General features: G+C 50.6%; 3 protein-coding genes across 4 annotated transcripts in view; 1 reads left to right on the top strand and 2 right to left on the bottom strand.

Annotated features, from left to right (window-relative positions):
* The window catches only part of LOC102936186 (butyrophilin-like protein 2), a 1677894-nt gene that overhangs the window by 949468 nt on the left and 708202 nt on the right, over positions 1-20224 (top strand).
* Positions 1-20224, bottom strand: part of LOC114020220 (butyrophilin subfamily 1 member A1) — a 1361724-nt gene that overhangs the window by 857543 nt on the left and 483957 nt on the right.
* Positions 10661-17947, bottom strand: LOC102931958 (zinc finger protein RFP). 2 transcript variants are annotated; one of them, XM_043528235.1, is made up of 7 exons: positions 17475-17947; positions 15371-15466; positions 14553-14783; positions 13811-13833; positions 13143-13258; positions 11754-11813; positions 10661-10875 (listed from the first exon to the last, which is right to left on the bottom strand). In XM_043528235.1, the coding sequence occupies exons 1-7, from the start codon at positions 17889-17891 to the stop codon at positions 10784-10786; spliced, it is 1035 nt and encodes a 344-aa protein (XP_043384170.1). In that variant the 5' UTR covers positions 17892-17947; the 3' UTR covers positions 10661-10783. The 2 variants fall into 2 exon arrangements, with proteins under 2 accessions (XP_043384170.1, XP_043384169.1); XM_043528234.1 differs by having other exon boundaries at positions 10734-11813.

The following is a 20224-nucleotide window of genomic DNA, read 5'->3' as shown; positions in this document are numbered from 1 at the left end:
AAACAGGCGTCTCTGGGACGCCAGGGCAGTTCACAGTCTGTTCCTCGCATGTCTCAGGCCTCCTGCCCAGGCCCTGGCAGTGCTGCAGGGATGCTGCCTGTTGGACACGTGCTCTGGTGGTGGCCATGTGCCTTCAGGCTCTAGGTGGCAGGACCCTTCTTCCCAGCGTCAGTCTCCTCCTGTCGGGGTTATGCTCCCTCTCCAAGTCTGGCCTGCGAGGCCCCTTGGCTGGGGGCATCTCCCTGCACTGGGCCCTCTGCCCAGGGCCCCCCTCGCTCTCCCCAGCTGCTCACCGCACCCGGCTCCGGACTGCCCCAGCGCCAGCTCCCCTCTGCCTCAGCGCTGCTGCTGCTCTGCCTCCAGCTCAGCTCCCTGGGCTGCCCCTCCCTGCTTCCGGCTGGTGCTGCTCTGCTCCCAGCCCAGCTCTGCTCTCTCCTTAGCACCTAACGCCCTGCTCTGGTCCCGCCAGCTCCAGCTGACACAGAGGATGATACCTGGGCTGCTGACTCCCTCATTGGCTTGCCTGCCCTGTCAATCAGGCTGACCTAGAGCATTGGCCCCTCCCCATTGTCAGTTTCAGGATCTTGATTTCTCATTGGCCATTCCCCTTTCTTTTGGTACTAGGAGAGGGCCAACCGACCCCCCCCCCCCCCATTAAGTTTCAGTAAGAGGCCAACAATCCCCTTACACATATACACATGAAAATCATAATTTATTTATTGCTAGCTAGTAAGTCTGCTGCTGTGAAAGGTGATATTTGTAGGTTTGCTAATATTTTTCACAGCCTCTCAGCTAGTTACTTCGGTTGCCACCTTGGTAATATTTAAAAACCGGACACTCCAGCAGGAGTGCCGGAACCTCCCCTGCCCCGCCTCTTCCCCCCGAAGTTGCACCCCTGCCCCTCCTCTTCCCTCCGAGGCCCTGCCCCGACGCCTCCTCTTCCTGCAAGTCTCTGCCCCCCATCCACTCCTTTCCTCACCCTCCCTGCCCAGGTCAGGAGGGACTTGTCTGTAGAGCCGGGGCAGGGAGTTGCAGTGGCCCAGTGCAGGTAGGAAGCAGCCCCGGCTGAGTAGGGGCTGGTGCGAGTGATGACCCAATGCCTCCCCGCCCGCAGTAACTAGACTTTGGGTGTCCGGTCGGTAGATGTGACCGGACACTGTCAGGTCCCCCTTTTGACTGGACTTTACAATCGAAAACCGGGCACCTGGCCACCCTAGCAGCACCCAATGTGCAATAAGTTCTGGGAACACGTCAGGGACAACATCTACTTTTCGATGGTGGGGGAAATAACTAGGGGGCAGCTGGGTTAGACTTGGTTCTGACCAGCAGAGAGGAATTCATTGGTCTAGATGAAATTACTATAACATGGGTGCACAACTGGCTGAAAGATTGTACTCAGAGTGTAATTATCTCAGAGTTAACTCAGAGTAGTTATCAATGTTCTGGTGTCAAACTGGGAGGGGAATGGTGGTGGGGCGGGGCAGAAGCCCCAGGTGGCTTCCCTCACTCTTTACAGGAAACAGGAATGGGGGGGGGCAGCCCACCGGGGAATGGGGAGTAGAGCAGGGGGCAGCCCACCCAGACCTTGTGGGGCAGCCATGTTCCTGGGAGGGAGCTGTGGCTGGAGTTGAGAGACCAGGCTCTCAGCTCCCCACACTGCTCCTCTTAGGCCAGTGGAAGCGCTCCAGGTGAGGATGCGCCCCGCCGACCCAAGGAGAATAGTGTGGATATTGGCTACCACAGTCGTTACTGTAGTGGCTGTAAGTCAACCATAATATAGGTCAACTTAGGTTTGGCATGTAGATGTCCCCTTACAAGCAAAAGGATTTCTCTCACCCCAAAGCTTTCAGCAGTCCATACTCACTGGAAAGCCTTCCAGCTAGGACTACTCCCCCCAGTTCAGTGATTGTCTTTCCAGGGATCTTGCTGCTGTGAGTAGAGATGGGGGAGGGCAGATGGCCAGAGGTTCCCCCCCCCCTTATACTCCCACCCTTTATACTGGAAAAGTCTTTGCTGGTTCATGAGGTCAGGCAACTCCGTGGCATTCGTGAGCTCCAAACTGCCTTCAGATGAATTGTAAATTTCTTTGTTTACCCCTTTCTTCCTATTGGTGGATAGCCAGATAATAGTTTTCTAACACCAATGGTCGGTCCTCTCTGAGGAGTTAGTCTGTGGGTGTTCCCCAGAATTATGACATATCTGAGTAACAAAGAGGGTTACAATACGTCTGGATTTTCCCAGACAGAGCCTCTTTTTTGAGCCTGCTGAGTGGGGTTTTCCCATAACAGCAAATGCCCAGGGGTTTTGCAGAGCAGATGCACTGCAGCTCAGAAACAGCCCTGATTGGTCTGCTTCAGATCGGTCCATTCCCTTACATCCACAGCTGATTGGTTCAGTCCCTTGCCTCTGCAGCTGATTGATTGCTGCCAGATCCCTCCCACCCAGGCCCCAGATCCCAGCCCTGGGGAGGGGGTCCCACAGGTAGGCGCTGACTGACAGCTGTCTCTGCGTACTGGGCTTGTGCCAGAGTCCTGACACTGACAGTGACTGACACTGCCCTCACCTTGTGAGTACCCCTCCAGCACCCAAAATGTCACCCTCCCCCAGCTACCCTCCTCATCAGCGTTCTTTTTGAGAACCTGGAATATGGTCACCCTAGTAACAAACATACATTAAAATCTCACCATTCTACATGCACTGGTGTTACACGCATTTCAACAGAGTAATATTCAGCAGATCATGAGTTTTCCAATTATCCCTCACCAGGCATACTTTGTACACTATATATCATAACCATACGCAAGTGGTGAACATGGGGTATAGAGGTTTAGTCACAAGAGGGATGCAGTGCGGGGTGAGTGGGGCAGAAACTGTCTCTCTTACTCCCACGCAGGACACTGCAGTAGATGGGGTGGGGGTTGTGATGGTTTCCCCCCGGGCTGCCACCTGGACCTGGGGTACCACTGAGCCCCCCCATCCAACCAGCCTCTGCTCCCTAAACACTGTACTGCTGTGACCAGCCTGCCAAGCCCTCTCCCAGGCTTCTGTCTGCACTTTACCAGCACACATACAGGTAGGGACACCACGCCCATCTGGAGTTCATACAGACTCTGTGATCAGCTCTGCATGGGAAGGGACAGCTAAGGCTCCTCCCACTTCTTAAGGCACCCCCCCCCCCCCGGAGTTTAAATTCAAAATTATACCATCTTATGCTGCACAGGGAACTGCACAGCATAAGCTCCTGAAATTCTCCCCCTCCCTCAATGTGGAGAGGAATATACACAGCTTTGTGCTCCAAGTTATGACTCCCACACACACTGGTCTTAGATAAAGCAAAAACAAGCTTCTTGACTACAAAAGATAGATTTTAAGTAATTATAAGGGATAGCAAGCATAACAAAGCAGATTACCTAGCAAATAAACAAAATACAATCTGAGCTTTATATACTAAAGAGATTGGATATGAGTAGAAACTTCTCACCCTAAATGATTATTTAAGCCAGTTGCAGAGATTCTTAAGGGGCCAGCTGCCCTTGCTTGCTTCTGGGAGGCTGGGGCCGGCCTATTGGCATTTCAGTAACAGCCTGCTGGAGGATGTGGGCTTTGTGACGTCCTTCCAGGAGTTCTGGCTGGCCTGGCAGGACCAGAGGTGGGCCTTTCCCTCAGTGCAGTGGTGGTGGGATGTGGAGAAGGTGCATGCCCGGCTCTTCTGCCATAGCCACACCCGGGGAGCCAGCCAATGGAGGGATGTGGTGATAGAGCAGTTGGAGCGGGAGGTTTTTAGAGCTGGAGAGGTGTCTGGCTGCCAGCCCCGGGAATCCACCCCTCTGTGGAGCGTACTGGGAGGAGCACCAGACCCTTGATGATCTTCAGGCCTGGGGTGCCTTTGTTCTATCCAGCATCCATTTCCTGCAGGAGATGAATTGTGGCTCCCGCTTCTTCTATGCCCTGGAGAAGAAGAGGGGGGGTTAAAAAGCACGTCATCTGTCTTTTGGTGGCTGACAGTATCCCCCTCATGGAGCCGGTGGAGATGCGTGAGAGGGCCTGGGCCGTCTACGCCGGCCCTTTCTGCCTGGATCCAGCCAATGCTGATACCTGCGGAGTGCTTTGGGACGAACTCCTGCTGGTCAGCACGGGCGACCAGGACCAGCTGGAGCTGCCTCTCGCTCTGGCTGAGTTCTCGGAAGCCCTCCATTGCATGCCCACCAATAAACCTCCGGGCATGAACGGGCTGACCGTGGAGTTCTACCACATGTTCTGGGATGTCCTTGGCCCAGACCTTCCGACCCTCTGGGCCGAGTCCTTGGAGAGTGGGGTCCTCCACCTGTCATGCAGGCAAGTGGTGCTCACCTTGCTGCCAAAGAAGGGGGACCTCCACGATCTCCGGAATTGGCATCCCGTCTCGCTCCTCAGCACGGACTATAAGGTTGTGGCAAAGGCCATCTCGCTGTGGCTACGGTCTGTGTTGGCGGACGTGGTCCATCCTGACCAGACCTACACTGTCCCAGGCCGTACCATCTTCGATAATCTTTATCTGGTCCAGGATCTCTTGGAGCTTGGGTGTAGGGATGGTCTGTCGTTCGCCCTCCTGTCATTGGATCAGGAGAAGGCGTTTGACCGGATGGACCATGGGTATCGCCTGGGCACTCTGCGGGTATTCGGCTTCGGGCCACAGTTTGCGGGGTTTCTCCAGGCGCTGTATGCTGACGCGGAGTGTCTGGTCAGGCTCAACTGGACCCTGACCGAGCCGGTCAGCTTTGGGCAAGGGGTGCGTCAAGGGTGTCTACTGTTGGGTCAGCTGTACACTCTGGCCATTGAGCCCTTCCTCCATCTCCTTCGTAAGTGGTTGACGGGGTTGGTGCTATGTGAGCTGGAGGTGTGGCTGGTCCTGGCAGCATACACTGACGACGTGCTCCTCATGGTCCAGGACCCGGATGACCTGATGTGGGTGGAGGCCTGCCAAGCTGTTTATTCAGCAGCCTCCTCTGCCCGGGTCAACTGGGTCAAGAACTCTGGCCTGGTGGTTGGGGGGGGTGGGTGGGCGAGCGCCCTCCCACCCATGCTTCAGGCCATCCGGTGGAGCGCGGGTTCGCTGCTCTATCTTGGCGTTTATCTTTCTGCCCCACATCCGTCTCCGCTGGAGAATTGGCCTGGTTTACAGGGCAGGGTGACCGGGCGGTTGCGGGGCTGGACAGGACTGCTCCAGTGCCTCTCCCTCCGGGGGAGAGCGCTGGTGCTTAACCAACTGGTCCTGTCCATGCTCTGGCACTGGCTCAACACCCTGGTCCCTCCCCCAGCATTCCTGACCAATCTCCAGAGGTTGGTTCTGGAGGTTTTTTTGGCCAGGAGCGCACTAGGTCTCTGCAGGGGTTCTCCATCTGAAGTGCAGGGGGGATGGGGAGGTGAAATCCATCCCCATGCTGGGGCCAGGACATAGGGTTCCAGCACAACCTGTCCAACCTAAAGGCAGCCCCTCCACCAGCCTGTGCCCTGGAGCGCTGGCTGCAGCCCCCCTGCACCACTGGGACTCCCCTTCCATGGGGCACTGGGGCTTCTTCCCCTCCAGCAGCTAGTCCAATCCGTCCTCTTGCTGCCATAACCTCACTGCTATTGGCAAAGTGCTCGCTCCAGCAGTGTCAGCATGTTTACCTGTACCCGAGCTGGGAATCACACCTCCCAGGTGCTGTGTAGACGTGCCCTCAATCAAACTAGGACATTCTTAATGTAAGTAGGGTCTGAATGAGCTCTCCCCGACACCTACTGATGAGCTGGGGAACAGGATTTCAGGAGCTGACCTTGTTTGCATGGACACATCCATCCTGCCTAGGTGTTCAGCATGATGGGAGTGCTTTGCCAAAATGGTCACTTTTGGCTGGTGTTGGATCACAAGTCAGGCCTTGGCTACACTTGCACATTATACTGCAATAAAGCTGCCCAGAGCGCTCTACCTTACTCCCCGTCCACACCGGCAAGGCACGTAGAGCACTCTGACTCCCTGGCTAGAGCGCTCCTGGTACTCCACCTCCCTGAGAGGGATAACGTCTGAGGTGTATTGGGTGAGACGCTGCAGCGTCAGTGTGAATGAGGAGTGGCGTTACTGCGCTCTGATTGACCTCCGGAAACGTCCCATAATCCCCTTAAGTCAAGTGGCCTCTCTTCTCATTGTTGTGAAATCAGCTACAGGAATGCGGAAGTGCCCTTTCAAAGCTCTGTTTCAGAGAGCCAGCTGCTTATCTGCACCGAGAAAAAGCAAACATTTACTGTTTGCTTTCAGTGAGTGAGAGAGAGGCAGGGGGGAGGGGGGTCTGAACTTACAAGACAGCGTGCTGACACACTCTCAGCACCCCAAAAACCCACTCTCTCCCCCCCCACATACACACAACACACTCCCTGTCACACTCCATCCCACCTCCCGCATTTGAAAAGCACGTTGCAGCCACTTGAACGCTAGGAGAGCTGCCCATAATGCACCGCTCCCAATGCCGCTGCAAGTGCTGCAAATGTGGCCACGCCAGTGCGCTCGGAGCTGTCAGTGTGGACAGAGTGTGGTGCTTTCCCTAGTGCGCTCTCCGAAGGCTGGTTTAACCCAAAGAGCTCTACATCTGCAAGTGTAGCCAAGCCTTCAGTTTCTTATTGGGGACAGAGGTACTAAAGGGTTGTAATCCTTGTGGTGTGACTCAAGGGCAGCAGAACTGTGCTTGGCATACCCTGATTGAGGGGCTCACCCTCAACTAAACTGCATTAGCTGGGCAGGGGACATGGGTTTCAAAGACTAGTGGAGGTGTGAGAGGGTGGTGAGATATGTGTACTAGATGGTATAAGCCCTGGATGCTATCTGATTCTTTCTGTGTCCACTGCGTAATTACAGAGCTGGTTAAGATTCAGTGGGGAGTTTTGTTACACACTAACAGAGCTGAAATCACTGACCATCAGGTCGAAGCATTAGATCTGCTTTGGGAGAGTGTCTCTGATACAATAGGCTGCCCTGCTCGTGCTACCAGTGAGGCTCCCGCACTAGCAGCTGAAATCATTGAGAGCTGTGCTAAGTGGCATGACTTGAAGATGTCCCAGAGAGTGTGGGGCGGGGGAGCCAATAACTGGCTGAGCAGCTGGTGCAGTGGTAAGTAGAGCTGTGAGTGGCTGGCAGGGCAGCAGGTGACAGAGCAAATGCCTGGACAGCGGACCAAGCAAGGTGCACCTCCCCCCACCACCACCAGGGGGAGAGGTGAACTCCGCAGATGCACCTCTAAATTCTGGGTCTTCACTGTGAGTGCGGCAGAGGGAGAAGGGATGGGTACATTAAAGGAACTTTTGGTTGCTTGAATAAAGAACCTGAGACAAAAGGTCACTGCCCAATGTACTCCAGTGTGGTTCTTTTGCTCATGGTTTTATGTTTATTAATTCAGCTTGCAGCGTTTTCCCAGATGAATGCCGTGTGATTTTCCTCCTTTCATTAAAAGTTTCTTTTCTACACTCGGACTCTGTGCTTGCGAGAGGGGAAGTATTGCCTCCCAGAGGTGCCCAGGGGTGGTGTGTAATTTTCCCAGGTTGCTGGGTGGGGGCTTGAGCCAGTTCTGTGTTGTACTGTTGAAGAGGAATCCCTAGATATTGAACCCGGCTCTGGTTCCTGCCAGCTCCCCGTGGCAGAAGGCTTATATTAACACACAGTGAGGGCATCCACAGCCACACACAGACTTGCACTGAAACAACTATAGGTGGGAACTAAACCCCCTTGAGTTATTTCAGTGACAATGTGTGTGCAGAGGAGCCTTGGCTTGCTTGTATGTTGCTGAACATCTAACCACCCGCCTGGGACCAGCCAGGCTACAGGGGCTCCCTCGGTTAAGGTCAGAGGCAGCTGGTGTGTGGTAGTGACAAGGCATGAAAATGGCAACAACGCATTAATCCGGAGCAAAACTTGAGCTGAAGGGTGTGTGATGGGTTGGATCAGAGAAACCCCCTTGGGAACTGCCAACTGATGTGCCAAGACTATTTCTGCCCCTGCTTTTCTGCCTTGGCAGCTTAGGACTTCAGTACCCTGCCTGGTTTGAGCCAGACCCTCTAGCCTGCTGCTAACCCAGATCCAGGTCTGAACCACATCCCCTAACAGCTCAAGGCTTAAGTGGAAGCAGTTTAGGAAATGTTCCTGTCTTTAATACTCAGATGCTCAACTCCCAATGGGGTCCAAACCCTAAATAAATCCATTTCACCTTGTATAAAGCTTATACAGGGTAAACTCATAGATTGTTCGCTCTCTGTAACACTTATAGAGAGGTTTCAGAGTAACAGCCGTGTTAGTCTGTATTCGCAAAAAGAAAAGGAGTACTTGTGGCACCTTAGAGACTAACCAATTTATTTGAGCATGAGCTTTCGTGAGCTACAGCTCACTTCATCGATGCATCCGATGAAGTGAGCTGTAGCTCACGAAAGCTCATGCTCAAATAAATTGGTTAGTCTCTAAGGTGCCACAAGTACTCCTTTTCTTTTTACTTATAGAGAGATATGCACAGCTGTTTGTGCCCCCCCCCCGGTACTAATACATACTCCGGATTAATTAATAAGTAAAAAGTGATTTTATTAAATACAGAAAGTAGGATTTAAGTGGTTCCAATTAGTAACAGACAGAACAAAAAGAAAAGGAGGACTTGTGGCACCTTAGAGACTAACCAATTTATTTGAGCATAAGCTTTCGTGAGCTACAGCTCACTTCATCGGATGCATACTGTGGAAAGTACAGAAGATCTTTTTATACACACAAAGCATGAAAAAATGGGTGTTTACCACTACAAAAGGTTTTCTCTCCCCCCACCCCACTCTTCTGCTGGTAATCTTCTGCAGTTTCCACAGTATGCATCCGATGAAGTGAGCTGTAGCTCACGAAAGCTTATGCTCAAATAAATTGGTTAGTCTCTAAGGTGCCACAAGTACTCCTTTTCTTTTTGCGAATACAGACTAACACGGCTGTTACTCTGAAATCAGACAGAACAAAGTGAATTACCAAATAAAATAAAATAAAACACGCAAATCTTTCTCTAATACAGTAATAAAACTGAATACAGATAAAATCTCACCCTCAGAGATGTTTCAATAAGCTTCCTTTTACAGACTAGTCTCCCTCTAGTCTGGGTCCAGCAATCACTCACACCCCCTGTAGTTACTGTCTTTTCTTCCAATTTCTTTCCAGGTATCCTTGGGGGTGGAGAGACTATCTCTTGAGCCAGATGAAGACAAAATGGAGGGGTCTCCCAGGGATTTTTATAGACTTTCTCCTCTGGGTGGACAACCCTCCCTCTCCCTGTGTAAATCCAGTTACAAAATGGAGTTTTGGAGTCACATGGGCAAGTCACATGTCCCTGCATGATTGAGTTCCTTACCAGCTAAGCCACATTCCTGAGGAAGCTCAGATGTGGATTGACATCTCTCAAAGTTCATTGTTAGCTTAAGGGATTCTTGATTGGGCACTTAACTTGCACATTCCTTTCTCAAGAAGCTGACCAAATGCTTTTATTAAGGCTACTTAGAAATCAGGCAAGTACACAGCCAATATTCATAACTTCAGCTGCAAAAATGATACATTTTTCAGAGTAACAGCCGTGTTAGTCTGTATTCGCAAAAACAAAAGGAGTACTTGTGGCACCTTAGAGACTAACCAATTTATTTGAGCATGAGCTTTCGTGAGCTACAGCTCACTTCATCGGATGCATACTGTGGAAACTGCAGAAGACATTATATACCCAGAGACCATGAAACAAAACTTCCTCCCACCCCACTCTCCTGCTGGTAATAGCTTATCTAAAGTGATCATCAAGTTGGGCCATTTCCAGCACAAATCCAGGTTTTCTCACCCTCCGCTCCCCCACACACAAACTCACTCTCCTGCTGGTAATAGCCCATCCAAAGTGACCACTCTCTTCACAATGTGTATGATAATCAAGGTGGGCCATTTCCTGCACAAATTCAGGTTCTCTCACCCCCTCACCCCCCTCCAAAAACCACATACACAAACTCACTCTCCTGCTGGTAATAGCCTATCCAAAGTGACCACTCTCCTTACAACGTGCATGAAAATCAAGGTGGGCCATTTCCAGCACAAACACAGGTTTTCTCACCCCCCCACCCCCAGCCCCATACACACACAAACTCACTCTCCTGCTGGTAATAGCCTACCCAAAGTGACCACTCTCCTTACAACGTGCATGAAAATCAAGGTGGGCCATTTCCAGCACAAATCCAGGTTTTCTCACCGCCCCCCCCCAACACAAACTCACTCTCCTGCTGGCAATAGCTCATCCAAACTGACCACTCTCCCCACAATGTGCATGACAATCAAGGTGGGCCATTTCCAGCATAAATCCAAGTTTAACCAGAACGTCTGGGGGGGAGGGGGGGGCGGGTAGGAAAAAACAAGGGGAAATAGGCTACCTTGCATAATGACTTAGCCACTCCCAGTCTCAATTTAGCCTAAATTAATAGTATCCAATTTGCAAATGAATTCCAATTCAGCAGTTTCTCGCTGGAGTCTGGATTTGAAGTTTTTTTGTTGTAAGATAGCGACCTTCATGTCGTGACCAGAGAGATTGAAGTGTTCTCCAACTGGTTTATGAATGTTATAATTCTTGACATCTGATTTGTGTCCATTTATTCTTTTACGTAGAGACTGTCCAGTTTGACCAATGTACATGGCAGAGGGGCATTGCTGGCACATGATGGCATATATCACATTGGTGGATGTGCAGGTGAACGAGCCTCTGATAGTGTGGCTGATGTGATTAGGCCCTGTTTCTCATTTGCTTCCAGAAGCTTCAGCTCCCTGCTCCCCCTGCTGGGGCTGCTCCATTCCCAGTGGCAGAGACACAGCCAGGAAGGTGTCAGAAGCTTTTATTGAAGAAGGAGCAGAGAAGGCAGGTAACAACTTTATAGCTCAGAGGAAAGATCTGTCTCCTAAAGCCAGCCTCCACTCCCACACTGGGGAACAGAATGGAAGATGCAGCATTGGGGAAGAGCTGCTTAAAACCAGAGAGTAGCAGGTGGCATTCGGTGGGGTAGCCCCATCCCTAGCCTAGAGAGAAAGGAGGAGCTGGCAGTGTCAGAGGGAGAGCGTCTCCCCAGTCTATGAAGCAGTGAGCAGCTCTCATGGGAGAGCCCAGCCCTGCCCAAAGGAAAGGCAGGATGTTGGAGAAAAGTGATGGGGAGACCCCCTGCACTGGGGTGAAGCAGAGGGATGTGTCAGCCCCCAGGGCAGAGAGCTCTGTTCAGGTGCTGCTCAGTGAGTGTTTCTGTTCATCAGCGTGGGCATGAACTCAGCACTAAGGTCGGTGTCAAGATTGTTTGTGTGATGTCAGCTTTGGATTTCCCCAGGCATTCCGGACCCTTGGTAGAAGTTGGGGGTGGGGCACAAGAGCCCACCACCGTTGGCCCCGCCCACTCCGTGGCCCTGCCCCATTACTCCTCTTCCCGCCAAGCCTCTGACCCCTGGCCAGGCTGGGAGCCTTGGCTGCTTGGGAGAGCCCTTGACCCTCCACCTGCCCTGGTGGGTATCTGGGGGGCCTAAGAGCAGTCCCCGCCCCATGTCCCCGCTCCCCGGAGTGTGCCACACCAGGGCAGGTGGAGGGTGCACCCAGTGCTGCTCGGGCTCCCTGGGTGTGAGCCCAGCTCTGGCTTCTGGCCTGGCCATGGGGCAGGGCCTTGGGGGAAGGGGACCAGGGCTGGGGCCACAGAGAGGCGCCAGCACTGGGAAGAGGCTGCAATCTCACCCTGTCTGTGGGTTCCTCGTGGTTGCCCTCTTTTTCTCTCCAGTGCAGACGGCAGAGTGTCTGGAGGGGGAAAGGATAAGAGAGGTGAGATTTCAGGCTTTTATATTTATAACAACATCACCACTCTGAACTCCTAGAAATGTGTTTTCATCATGACACAGAAACAGAGACACACTCGGGTATTTAATATAAAAAGGTCTGAAACCTCTCTCCTCTCTCATTCAGGCATTTCCCAGCAATGGAACCAACATCCTTTTGAACTCCCAACTTGTCAAAAGACCTTGTATAAAAGATCCTTGGGTCCTGATTCTGTAATCTCAGATCTGCTTAGGCTTCACCAGGGGAAGTTTGAGTCGCAAGACTGAGGTCCCAGTTATGCTGGTACGCCCTGAAGGTGATATTGGACATTGGACTATGAACTATTTCTGAAAGAACTCTTTACAGCTAGAAAGCTCACCATCTCTGCTATGGATCTGAACCTCGATAAATCAAACTCATGTCTGTATGTGTATTCATCTTTTAACCGTACTCTCTCTCTCTTTTGTTTTTTAATAAAGTTTCGTTTAGTTAATAAAAAATGGCTGTAGCGTGTATTTGGGTAAGATCTGAAACATTCATTAACCTGGGAGATGATGTGTCCGATTCTTTGGGATTGGTAGAACCTTTTCTTTTATAGGATTAAATAAGATTTTCAGAAATCATTGTGTTTGATATAAGGGAAATGTTGTTAGTGACCTTGTTATTAAGTGATGTGTTCATAAATTGCTATGTAGGACAAGGAGATGTTTTCACCACACAATGTGCTTAAAGACAGCAGACACCTAAAATGTACTGCCAAGAAGCAGTGAGCAAAGTCCAAAAAACCCCATGTGGAGAAAAGGGTCAAAGTGACCCGTGCACATCAGTGTGTAATGACTGATAATGAACGAATCAGAAACAAGAATAACTTGAAAATAGCTTGGACAGCAAAAGTCCTGCCAGTTAGACGATACTTACAATGGATAACACACAGAGGTGATTGGAAAAGAACTAATAAATATATAATCTGGATGTGTATAATACGTTAGACATTGGGAGGGGTAGTCGGAGCATCATAGGAGAAATGCATCATGACCTGCCTATGCCCCTGGAGAAGGTAGCTGGGCAGCATTTCTTTCATTATGTCTGTTATTTTTACTTCAGTAGTAGTTGTAATAGCAAGACATGCTTTGGAACAAATAAGGGGTTGAATTAATCAATCTAAGTGTCTTGGACCGTAAGTGTGTGGCATTCTCATCCAACAATTAAATAGAAGCATCATCTAATTATGAACCAATAGACCAGCGCCATTCTCTTCCCGCAGTCTCAGACACTGATCCCAGTTTCCCCTCCTAGATCCCTTCTAGGTACCTTCGAACTTCCTCAGAGCCTCCAATAGAGGAAGAGTTTTCTGGGAGAAATCACTGACTTGCTCTTCCAGTTCAGGAGAAATCTCCTCTGGCTGCTGGAACTTCCCCTTCTCCCACCTGGAGAGACACAATTTCACGTGATTATATTTCATTGTGTGACTCATGATAAGTGCTTACTAGTGAGTAGCTGCTCTAATGGGCCTGGAGTTAGAATTTCTTGACTTCTCCCAGCTGTAGAAATCTGTCCCCTAGGAACTAGACTAAGACACCAACTCCCCCCTCCCCAGCTCATTCCACACAGGTCTCCGAACAGTCCTCAGGTGGGAAAGACTCTTGACCACGTCTGCCCTGGGCTGAATGGTAACCAGGGCCCCAGCAGTGAAAGGCCCATATTTCATCCCCACTATCCTGAGGCAGCCAGTCCCGCAGGGAGGTGATATCTCTGGGGAATACTTTAGGTCTTTCCTTCCCACTGAATGGAGAATTCCAGAGTCTTCTGTGCAAGGGTGAGAACCTCAGGATGAGGTTGATCAGAGAGATTTGTAACTAGAATGTGACCTTCCCCACACATTTGGCTATAGAGCCCTGGGGAGATGTGGTGTTAACATCACCATCAAGCTCTTTCCCAGCCTTGTGAAGTGTGGCGGGGAGTGAGAGAGAGTCAGGTACCTGCTCAAGGTGCTTCTGACATCCTGGAGGGAGGGAGAGAGAGAGAGAGAGGAAAGAATCTCAGTCCCATTTGACGCACACAGGGGATCCCAGGGAAGGGATTTTTCAAATATGGGGAAGAGAGGCCCTGCCCTGGCCCCAGGGCCATGGATTCCCTGAACTAATGGTGCTTTTCCATTTCTAATATCTATGTGTCTGTAACTCTGTGAAGAACAATAGCCATTCACACGTCAGCAATGAACACGCTGAGTTACACTGAGATCTCTGACCGCTGGACCCCAGTGCTTATGATTCAGGTGCCCTCCCTTCCCTGTGTGGGGATCTGGAATGTTTCTAACCACAGTTGCTGGCTTCTAATTGTCCCTGGGGGTGCTCAACCCTAGGCCCCGCCCCCACTCCAACCCTTCCCCAATGCCACATCCCTGCCCTCCCTCTTCCAGCCCTGCTCTGCCCCCACCCACCCTCTTTCTGCCCCCTCCCTTGTGCGCACCCCATCCCCACTCCTCCATCCCCCTCCCCACTCCTCCCTCCCCTTCCCAATGCCTCCTGCACACCGTGGAACAGCTGATTGAGGCAAGTGGGAAGCACTGAGAGGGAGGGGGAGGAGTTGATCGGCGGGCAGGAGGTGCTGGGGGTCGGGGGGGGAGCTGGCTGCCGATGGGTGCTCAGCACCCACTAATTTTTTTCCATGGGTGCGCTAGCCCTTAAGCACCCGCGGAGCCTCTGTTTCTCCCTGTCTCACCTGCAGGAATGCACTTGCTGGCTTCTGACACTTCCCATCCATCTCACTGATCAGCTCGCTGAGATGGGAAATATGCTTGGTTTGTTTACTGACATTTTCATTCTGGATCCTCACAATCTCCTCGTCCAGCTTTTCCAGCTGGGCCAGTTGGAGTCGCTCTTGTTCCTCCAGGAGCTGCCGCAGTTGCTGAAATTCAGATACAACCTTCTGCCTCTTGGTTTGTGCTTGTTTCTGTATGAAAATAGGGAAAGGGCTGATCAGGGACATGGATGGCGCCTGGGGTCCTTTCATGGAGCGCTGAGTGTGCAGGAGGGAGAACTTAGTTGAAAATCCTAAGATTTCTAACTTTTGACTCTACCCTAGGGAGAGGATTCTCTCACAGCTTCCCCTTCAGCCCCTATATCTCTGAAAGGGAGGTTTCCATGCCTGCCATGTTAGCATATTATGTTATTCATGATGTCTGGGAATTCAGACCCAGAGCAGCAGGAGGCAGGAGCCAGCACTACACTGACAGAGACACTAGGGGACAAAAAAGAAACAAACATGTTAATGCACGAAATGACCAGACACAGTGGATAGCACCTCACGGGGACATTCAGTTCACTTGGGGAGGATTTCTGGGAAAGCCACAAGGGCTAGACATTAACTCATCAACTGAAATGGAAGCTAAGGACTTGTCTACACATGAATCTAACCCAGCAATCCATGATCAGGGAGAAACACACACAAGTCCACATTCACCAAGGCCACACAGGAGTCTGCCTCCAAACAGACCTCCCACGGCCAGTCCCTGCTGGTTAATAACAACAGGCACCTACCAGATACTCCAGGCTTTTCCCCTCTCCAATCACTTTAAATCCCAGGAGCTTTTCTCTCTCTTCCCTCAGAGTCTTCAAATGGGCCTGGATTCTTTCCTGAAGAAACAGAAATGATTTGGGAGCTTTTATTTGAATGGTTGAGAGGGGTGTGGAGCTGTTTGTTTTTCCATCCAAAACCCAAGATGATTGTTGGTCCTAATCACTTTGTGTCATCAGGACCACCAAGGAGATGAAACCTTCTCAATGCAGACTAGGAGCATGTCATATTCAGACTTGTTACCAATTCAGGTTCAGTCTTTTTAGTAATTGGAGAGAGATCTCAATTATAACCAAGCTTTACTGGTATTTGTGAATTGATTAGTGGTACAGCACATAACAGGACACTGGGGGTGAATCAATATATCTGTTTTTGAGAAGGTTTAACGAACAAAGTGATACAAATCCCAGAAGCCACCAGGGTTTCAAAATGGGCTGGGATTTCAGCCCTGAAGCCGTGGGGATGGCACTGGTTGGGCAGAGCTGGTCCAAGCACCAGGGCAAACCCCATGAGACGTCGGGAGGCCACTCGTCTGGTTTGAAGCTGCAGAGTCCCAGTTTGGTGGGGCCTTATCGCTGCCCGGCAGGGACCCAGCACTGGACGTGGCTTTGGCCAATGAAAAAGAGAGAAGAGGAGACTGAGGACACAGGAGAACACTAGTGAGGGCGGGGGCAGGGGTCGGAGTAGCACTTCCATGTAGAATGATGCAGGTGGGGGCGCGCTGACAAAGGTGGTGTGGGCCCACGCAGGCTGACCGATTCAGGTGTGGGAGGGCCCATGCAGGCAGGCGTGGGCATGTCCTATGTTCTGGGGATGCCTCAGTGGCCACCCTAATTAGACAGGCAGATTTGTATAAAGAACGGTTGGGGTTTGCCCCAGTGCTGCCCTAAACCCTTTCAGTGGCAATGCCCCCTGGACAGGTCCCCACTTTTCCATTCCCTAGTAAAAATCCCGGAAGCAGTGGATTCTGGGAGATTTCAAAAGGCTGCCTGGTGGGACTAGTGGAACCACTTAGGCTGGTCCTTGCCCACATACACAACAGAACAGGTCAGACTGGCACCGGTCAGCTCCAGCCTGGGGTTAGTTTGGCTACAATCCAGTCTAATCCCAGTGGTACTTAGCATTGACCTGCACTGTCTGGAGCCCTTTTGTGTGTGGCCTGAAGGTGCTCGGGGTCCCACACAGTGTTTAGCCCAGTGATCTCCTCTGGTGCAGGCCAGCAGCATCTGAGTTTAACGCTTCCTGGAGCAACACGGGAGTTCAGAATCGCAGTGGGAAACCTCCTCTCCCTGCTGGGCCTGGGGCTTTTATCAAGGAGTCTTTTCCTCCTACTGTCTGCACTTCATCACTGCTCAGTGCTGCTGGGGGATGAGGGGGGCAACGTAGCCTAGTGGTTAGGGCACTGGGCTTGGGCTTGTAAAAATGGGGGTTTATACCCAGCTCTGACATTGACCTACTGAGTGACCTTGGACAAGTCACTTCTCCTTTTGTGGCTCAGTTTTCCCTCCCACCTTTTGACTCTCTTGTCCAGTTAGACAGTAAATGGCTCAGGGCAGGGATTGTCCCTCACTGGGTTTTGTGCAGGGCCCCCTACAATCGAGGTCAGATCTCATCTGGGGTCTGTAGGGACTGCTGGAACGCAAATAACCATAATAAACACTGTGATACAATCAGTAATAACAGCCACAGCTTGTAGCTTCCCCTTCTCCAGCCTGAAGGCAGCACTCTCGCATAGACTGGCCTGCCGCTCCTGTGAGTCAAACCTCATTTGTCATTTAATAGCTTCCGGTCTGCAGAGAGTTCCCTTATTTCACTGGTGGGAACTGAGTTTGAAAAGGATTCAGCTGCTCAGAGAAAACTTTCCCACAGCAGACAATTTTAAAATCTTCATCTCTTGCCTTTTTTGTCAGGCTGGAATATCATTAATTTGTACAGCATCTTTCATGCAATGAAGGCTACACACAGCTGAATGAAACAGTTACACCTGTCTCGGGCAACTTGTGATGCCATGTCCCTGTAATTCAAATCCAAAGTTATTACTCATTAGGCTGGAGAGCAACTTGGTACCTTGTACTCCTGGGCAGCTTCCTGTATGGGAACCACCCTGTGAGTGCGGTGAGCCCGGGACTCTCTGCAGATCACACAGATGGGGGTTTGATCCTCTTCACAGAACAGTTTCAGAGTCTCCTGGTGTTCCCCACACCCCCCGTCCCCTCCTGTTCCCTTTGCTGTCTGGAAACTCAGCCGTTTGGCAATTTCTACAACATTTGCCAGCTGCCTGTTGGGCCTGAGGTTTCCCTGTTGCACAGTTTCTCTGCACTGAGGGCAGGAGGCAGCTGTGTCGGGTCCCTCCCAGCACTGGGCGATGCAGGCTCTGCAGAAATTGTGCCCACACTCCAGAGTGACAGGGCCTGTGAAATACTCCAGACAGACGGGACATGTCGCTTCCTCCTGGAGACTTTCCACGGGGCTCTCTGCAGCCATGGCTCCCTCCGGGCAGTGGGACAGGCTTTGTTTCCATTTCCTGAGTTCACACTATGCCCCGCCTGCAGCAGCAATGGGGTGTTTCCCTTCCTGGAATTGGCTCATGCTGTTTGTTCAGTTGGAAGGGGCCCACCTGTAAGATTACCGCCCTGGAGGTTGTGGTGAAAAATATTCCCCCCAGTGTTTACCCCAGGAATTGAAATTGGGGGGGTGTTGGAATATTCGGGGGTGGTGGTGGTGAGGGCCGATGAGGGCTGACACCGTGAGGGCAAAGGTGGGCTGTACGGCACCATACTAAAAGCTGGAAAATGTTTCACAACCATTTCATTAGATTTATCTCATGTTTTAAAATAGTCACAAAAATTAAAGTTGGCTACTCAAGCCTACTATGAAGCATTACGTCCACATAAGTCTTGGTTTCTTGTTGTAATTTTGCACTCTTTGGTGTCTTCTTGTGTGTCCGTTACTTCCAGTCCTTCATGATATGCTCATGATCAGGCAGAAGGCGACTTCTTTCAGAACACAAAATTCTATTCAATGAGGAAAAAATATGCTCAACTGTAGCTGTTGTGACTGGGATTAGCAAGAGATGAATTCCTACTTCTTTCATACCAGGAAACACAGCACAAAGATTGGGTCCAACCGCTAGTAATGATAAAGAAGTTGAAGTTAAATCTTCATTTGTTCATCGTATGATATTCCATTCTGTGTTCAAAATTCTCTATTCTGTCCTGATCACATAGCAGCCTCATTGCTGGGAGTGCCTCACGCCACTCAACTGCAGGTGTTTTATAAGATAGGCATCTGTAAAAGCTACGTGGAGGTTGAATAGAATATTTCAGTGGAAAATACAGTGGGGAGATTTATATACACACAGAACATGAAACAATGGGTGTTCCCATACACACTGTAAGGAGAGTGATCACTTAAGATGAGCTATTACCAGAAAAAAAGGGGGGGGGCGAGAAAACCTTTTGTAGTGATAATCAAGGTGAGCCATTTTCAGCAGTTAACAAGAACATCTGAGGAACAGTGGGCAGGGCGGGGGGGGGGGGGGGAGGGAAATAAACATGGGGAAATAGTTTTACTTTGTGTAATGACACATCCACTCCCAGTCTTTATTCAAGCCTAAATTAATTGTATCCAGTTTGCAAATTAATTCCAATTCAGCAGTCTCTCCTTGGAGTCTGTTTTTGAAGTTTATTGTTGTTGAAGAATTGCCACTTTTAGGTCTGAGTTCGAGTGACCAGAGAGATTGAAGTGTTCTCCAACTGGTTTTTGAATGTTATAATACTTGACGTCTGATTTGTGTCCATTTATTCTTTTACGTAGAGACTGTCCAGTTTGGCCAATGTACATGGCAGAGGGGCATTGCTGGCACATGATGGCATATATCACATTGGTAGATGTGCAGATGAATGAGCCTCTGATAGTGTGGCTGATGTGATTAGGCCCTATGATGGTGTCCCCTGAATAGATATGTGGACACAGTTGGCAACGGGCTTTGTTGCAAGGATAGGATCCTGGGTTAGTGGTTCTGTTGTGTGGTGTGTGGTTGCTGGTGAGTATTTGCTTCAGGTTGGGGGGCTGTCTGTAGGCAAGGACTGGCCTGTCTCCCAAGATTTGTGAGAGTGATGGGGTGTTCTTCAGGATAGGTTGTAGATCCTTGATGATGCGTTGGAGAGGTTTTAGTTGGGGGCTGAAGGTGATGGCTAGTGGCGTTCTGTTATTTTCTTTGTTGGGCCTGTCCTGTAGTAGGTAACTTCTGGGTACTCTTCTGGCTCTGTCAATCTGTTTCTTCACTTCAGCAGGTGTGTATTGTGGTTGTAAGAATGCTTGGTAGAGATCTTGTAGATATTTGTCTCTGCCTGAGGGGTTGGAGCAAATACGGTTGTATCGTAGAGTTTGGCTGTAGACAATGGATCGTATGGTGTGTCCTGGATGGAAGCTGGAGGCATGTAGGTAAGTATAGCGGTCAATAGGTTTCCAGTATAGGGTGGTGTTTATGTGACCATCACTTATTAGCACCGTAGCGTCCAGGAAGTGGATCTCTTGTATGGACTGGTCCAGGCTGAGGATGATGGTGGGATGGAAATTGTTGAAATCATGGTGGAATTCCTCAAGGGCTTCTTTTCCATGGGTCCAGATGATGAAGGTGTCATCAATGTAGCACAAGTAGAGTAGGGGCATTAGGGGACGAGAGCTGAGGAAGCGTTATTCTAAGTCAGCCATAAAAATGTTGGCATACTGTGAGGCCATGCGGGTACCCAAAGCAGTGCCGCTGGTTTGAAGGGATACATTGTCCCCAAATGTGAAATAGTTATGTGTGACAC

The sequence above is a fragment of the Chelonia mydas genome, chromosome 14, assembly GCF_015237465.2.
Source record: "Chelonia mydas isolate rCheMyd1 chromosome 14, rCheMyd1.pri.v2, whole genome shotgun sequence".
NCBI lineage: Eukaryota > Metazoa > Chordata > Testudines > Cheloniidae > Chelonia > Chelonia mydas.
This window is presented reverse-complemented; position numbering and strand designations above follow the sequence as displayed.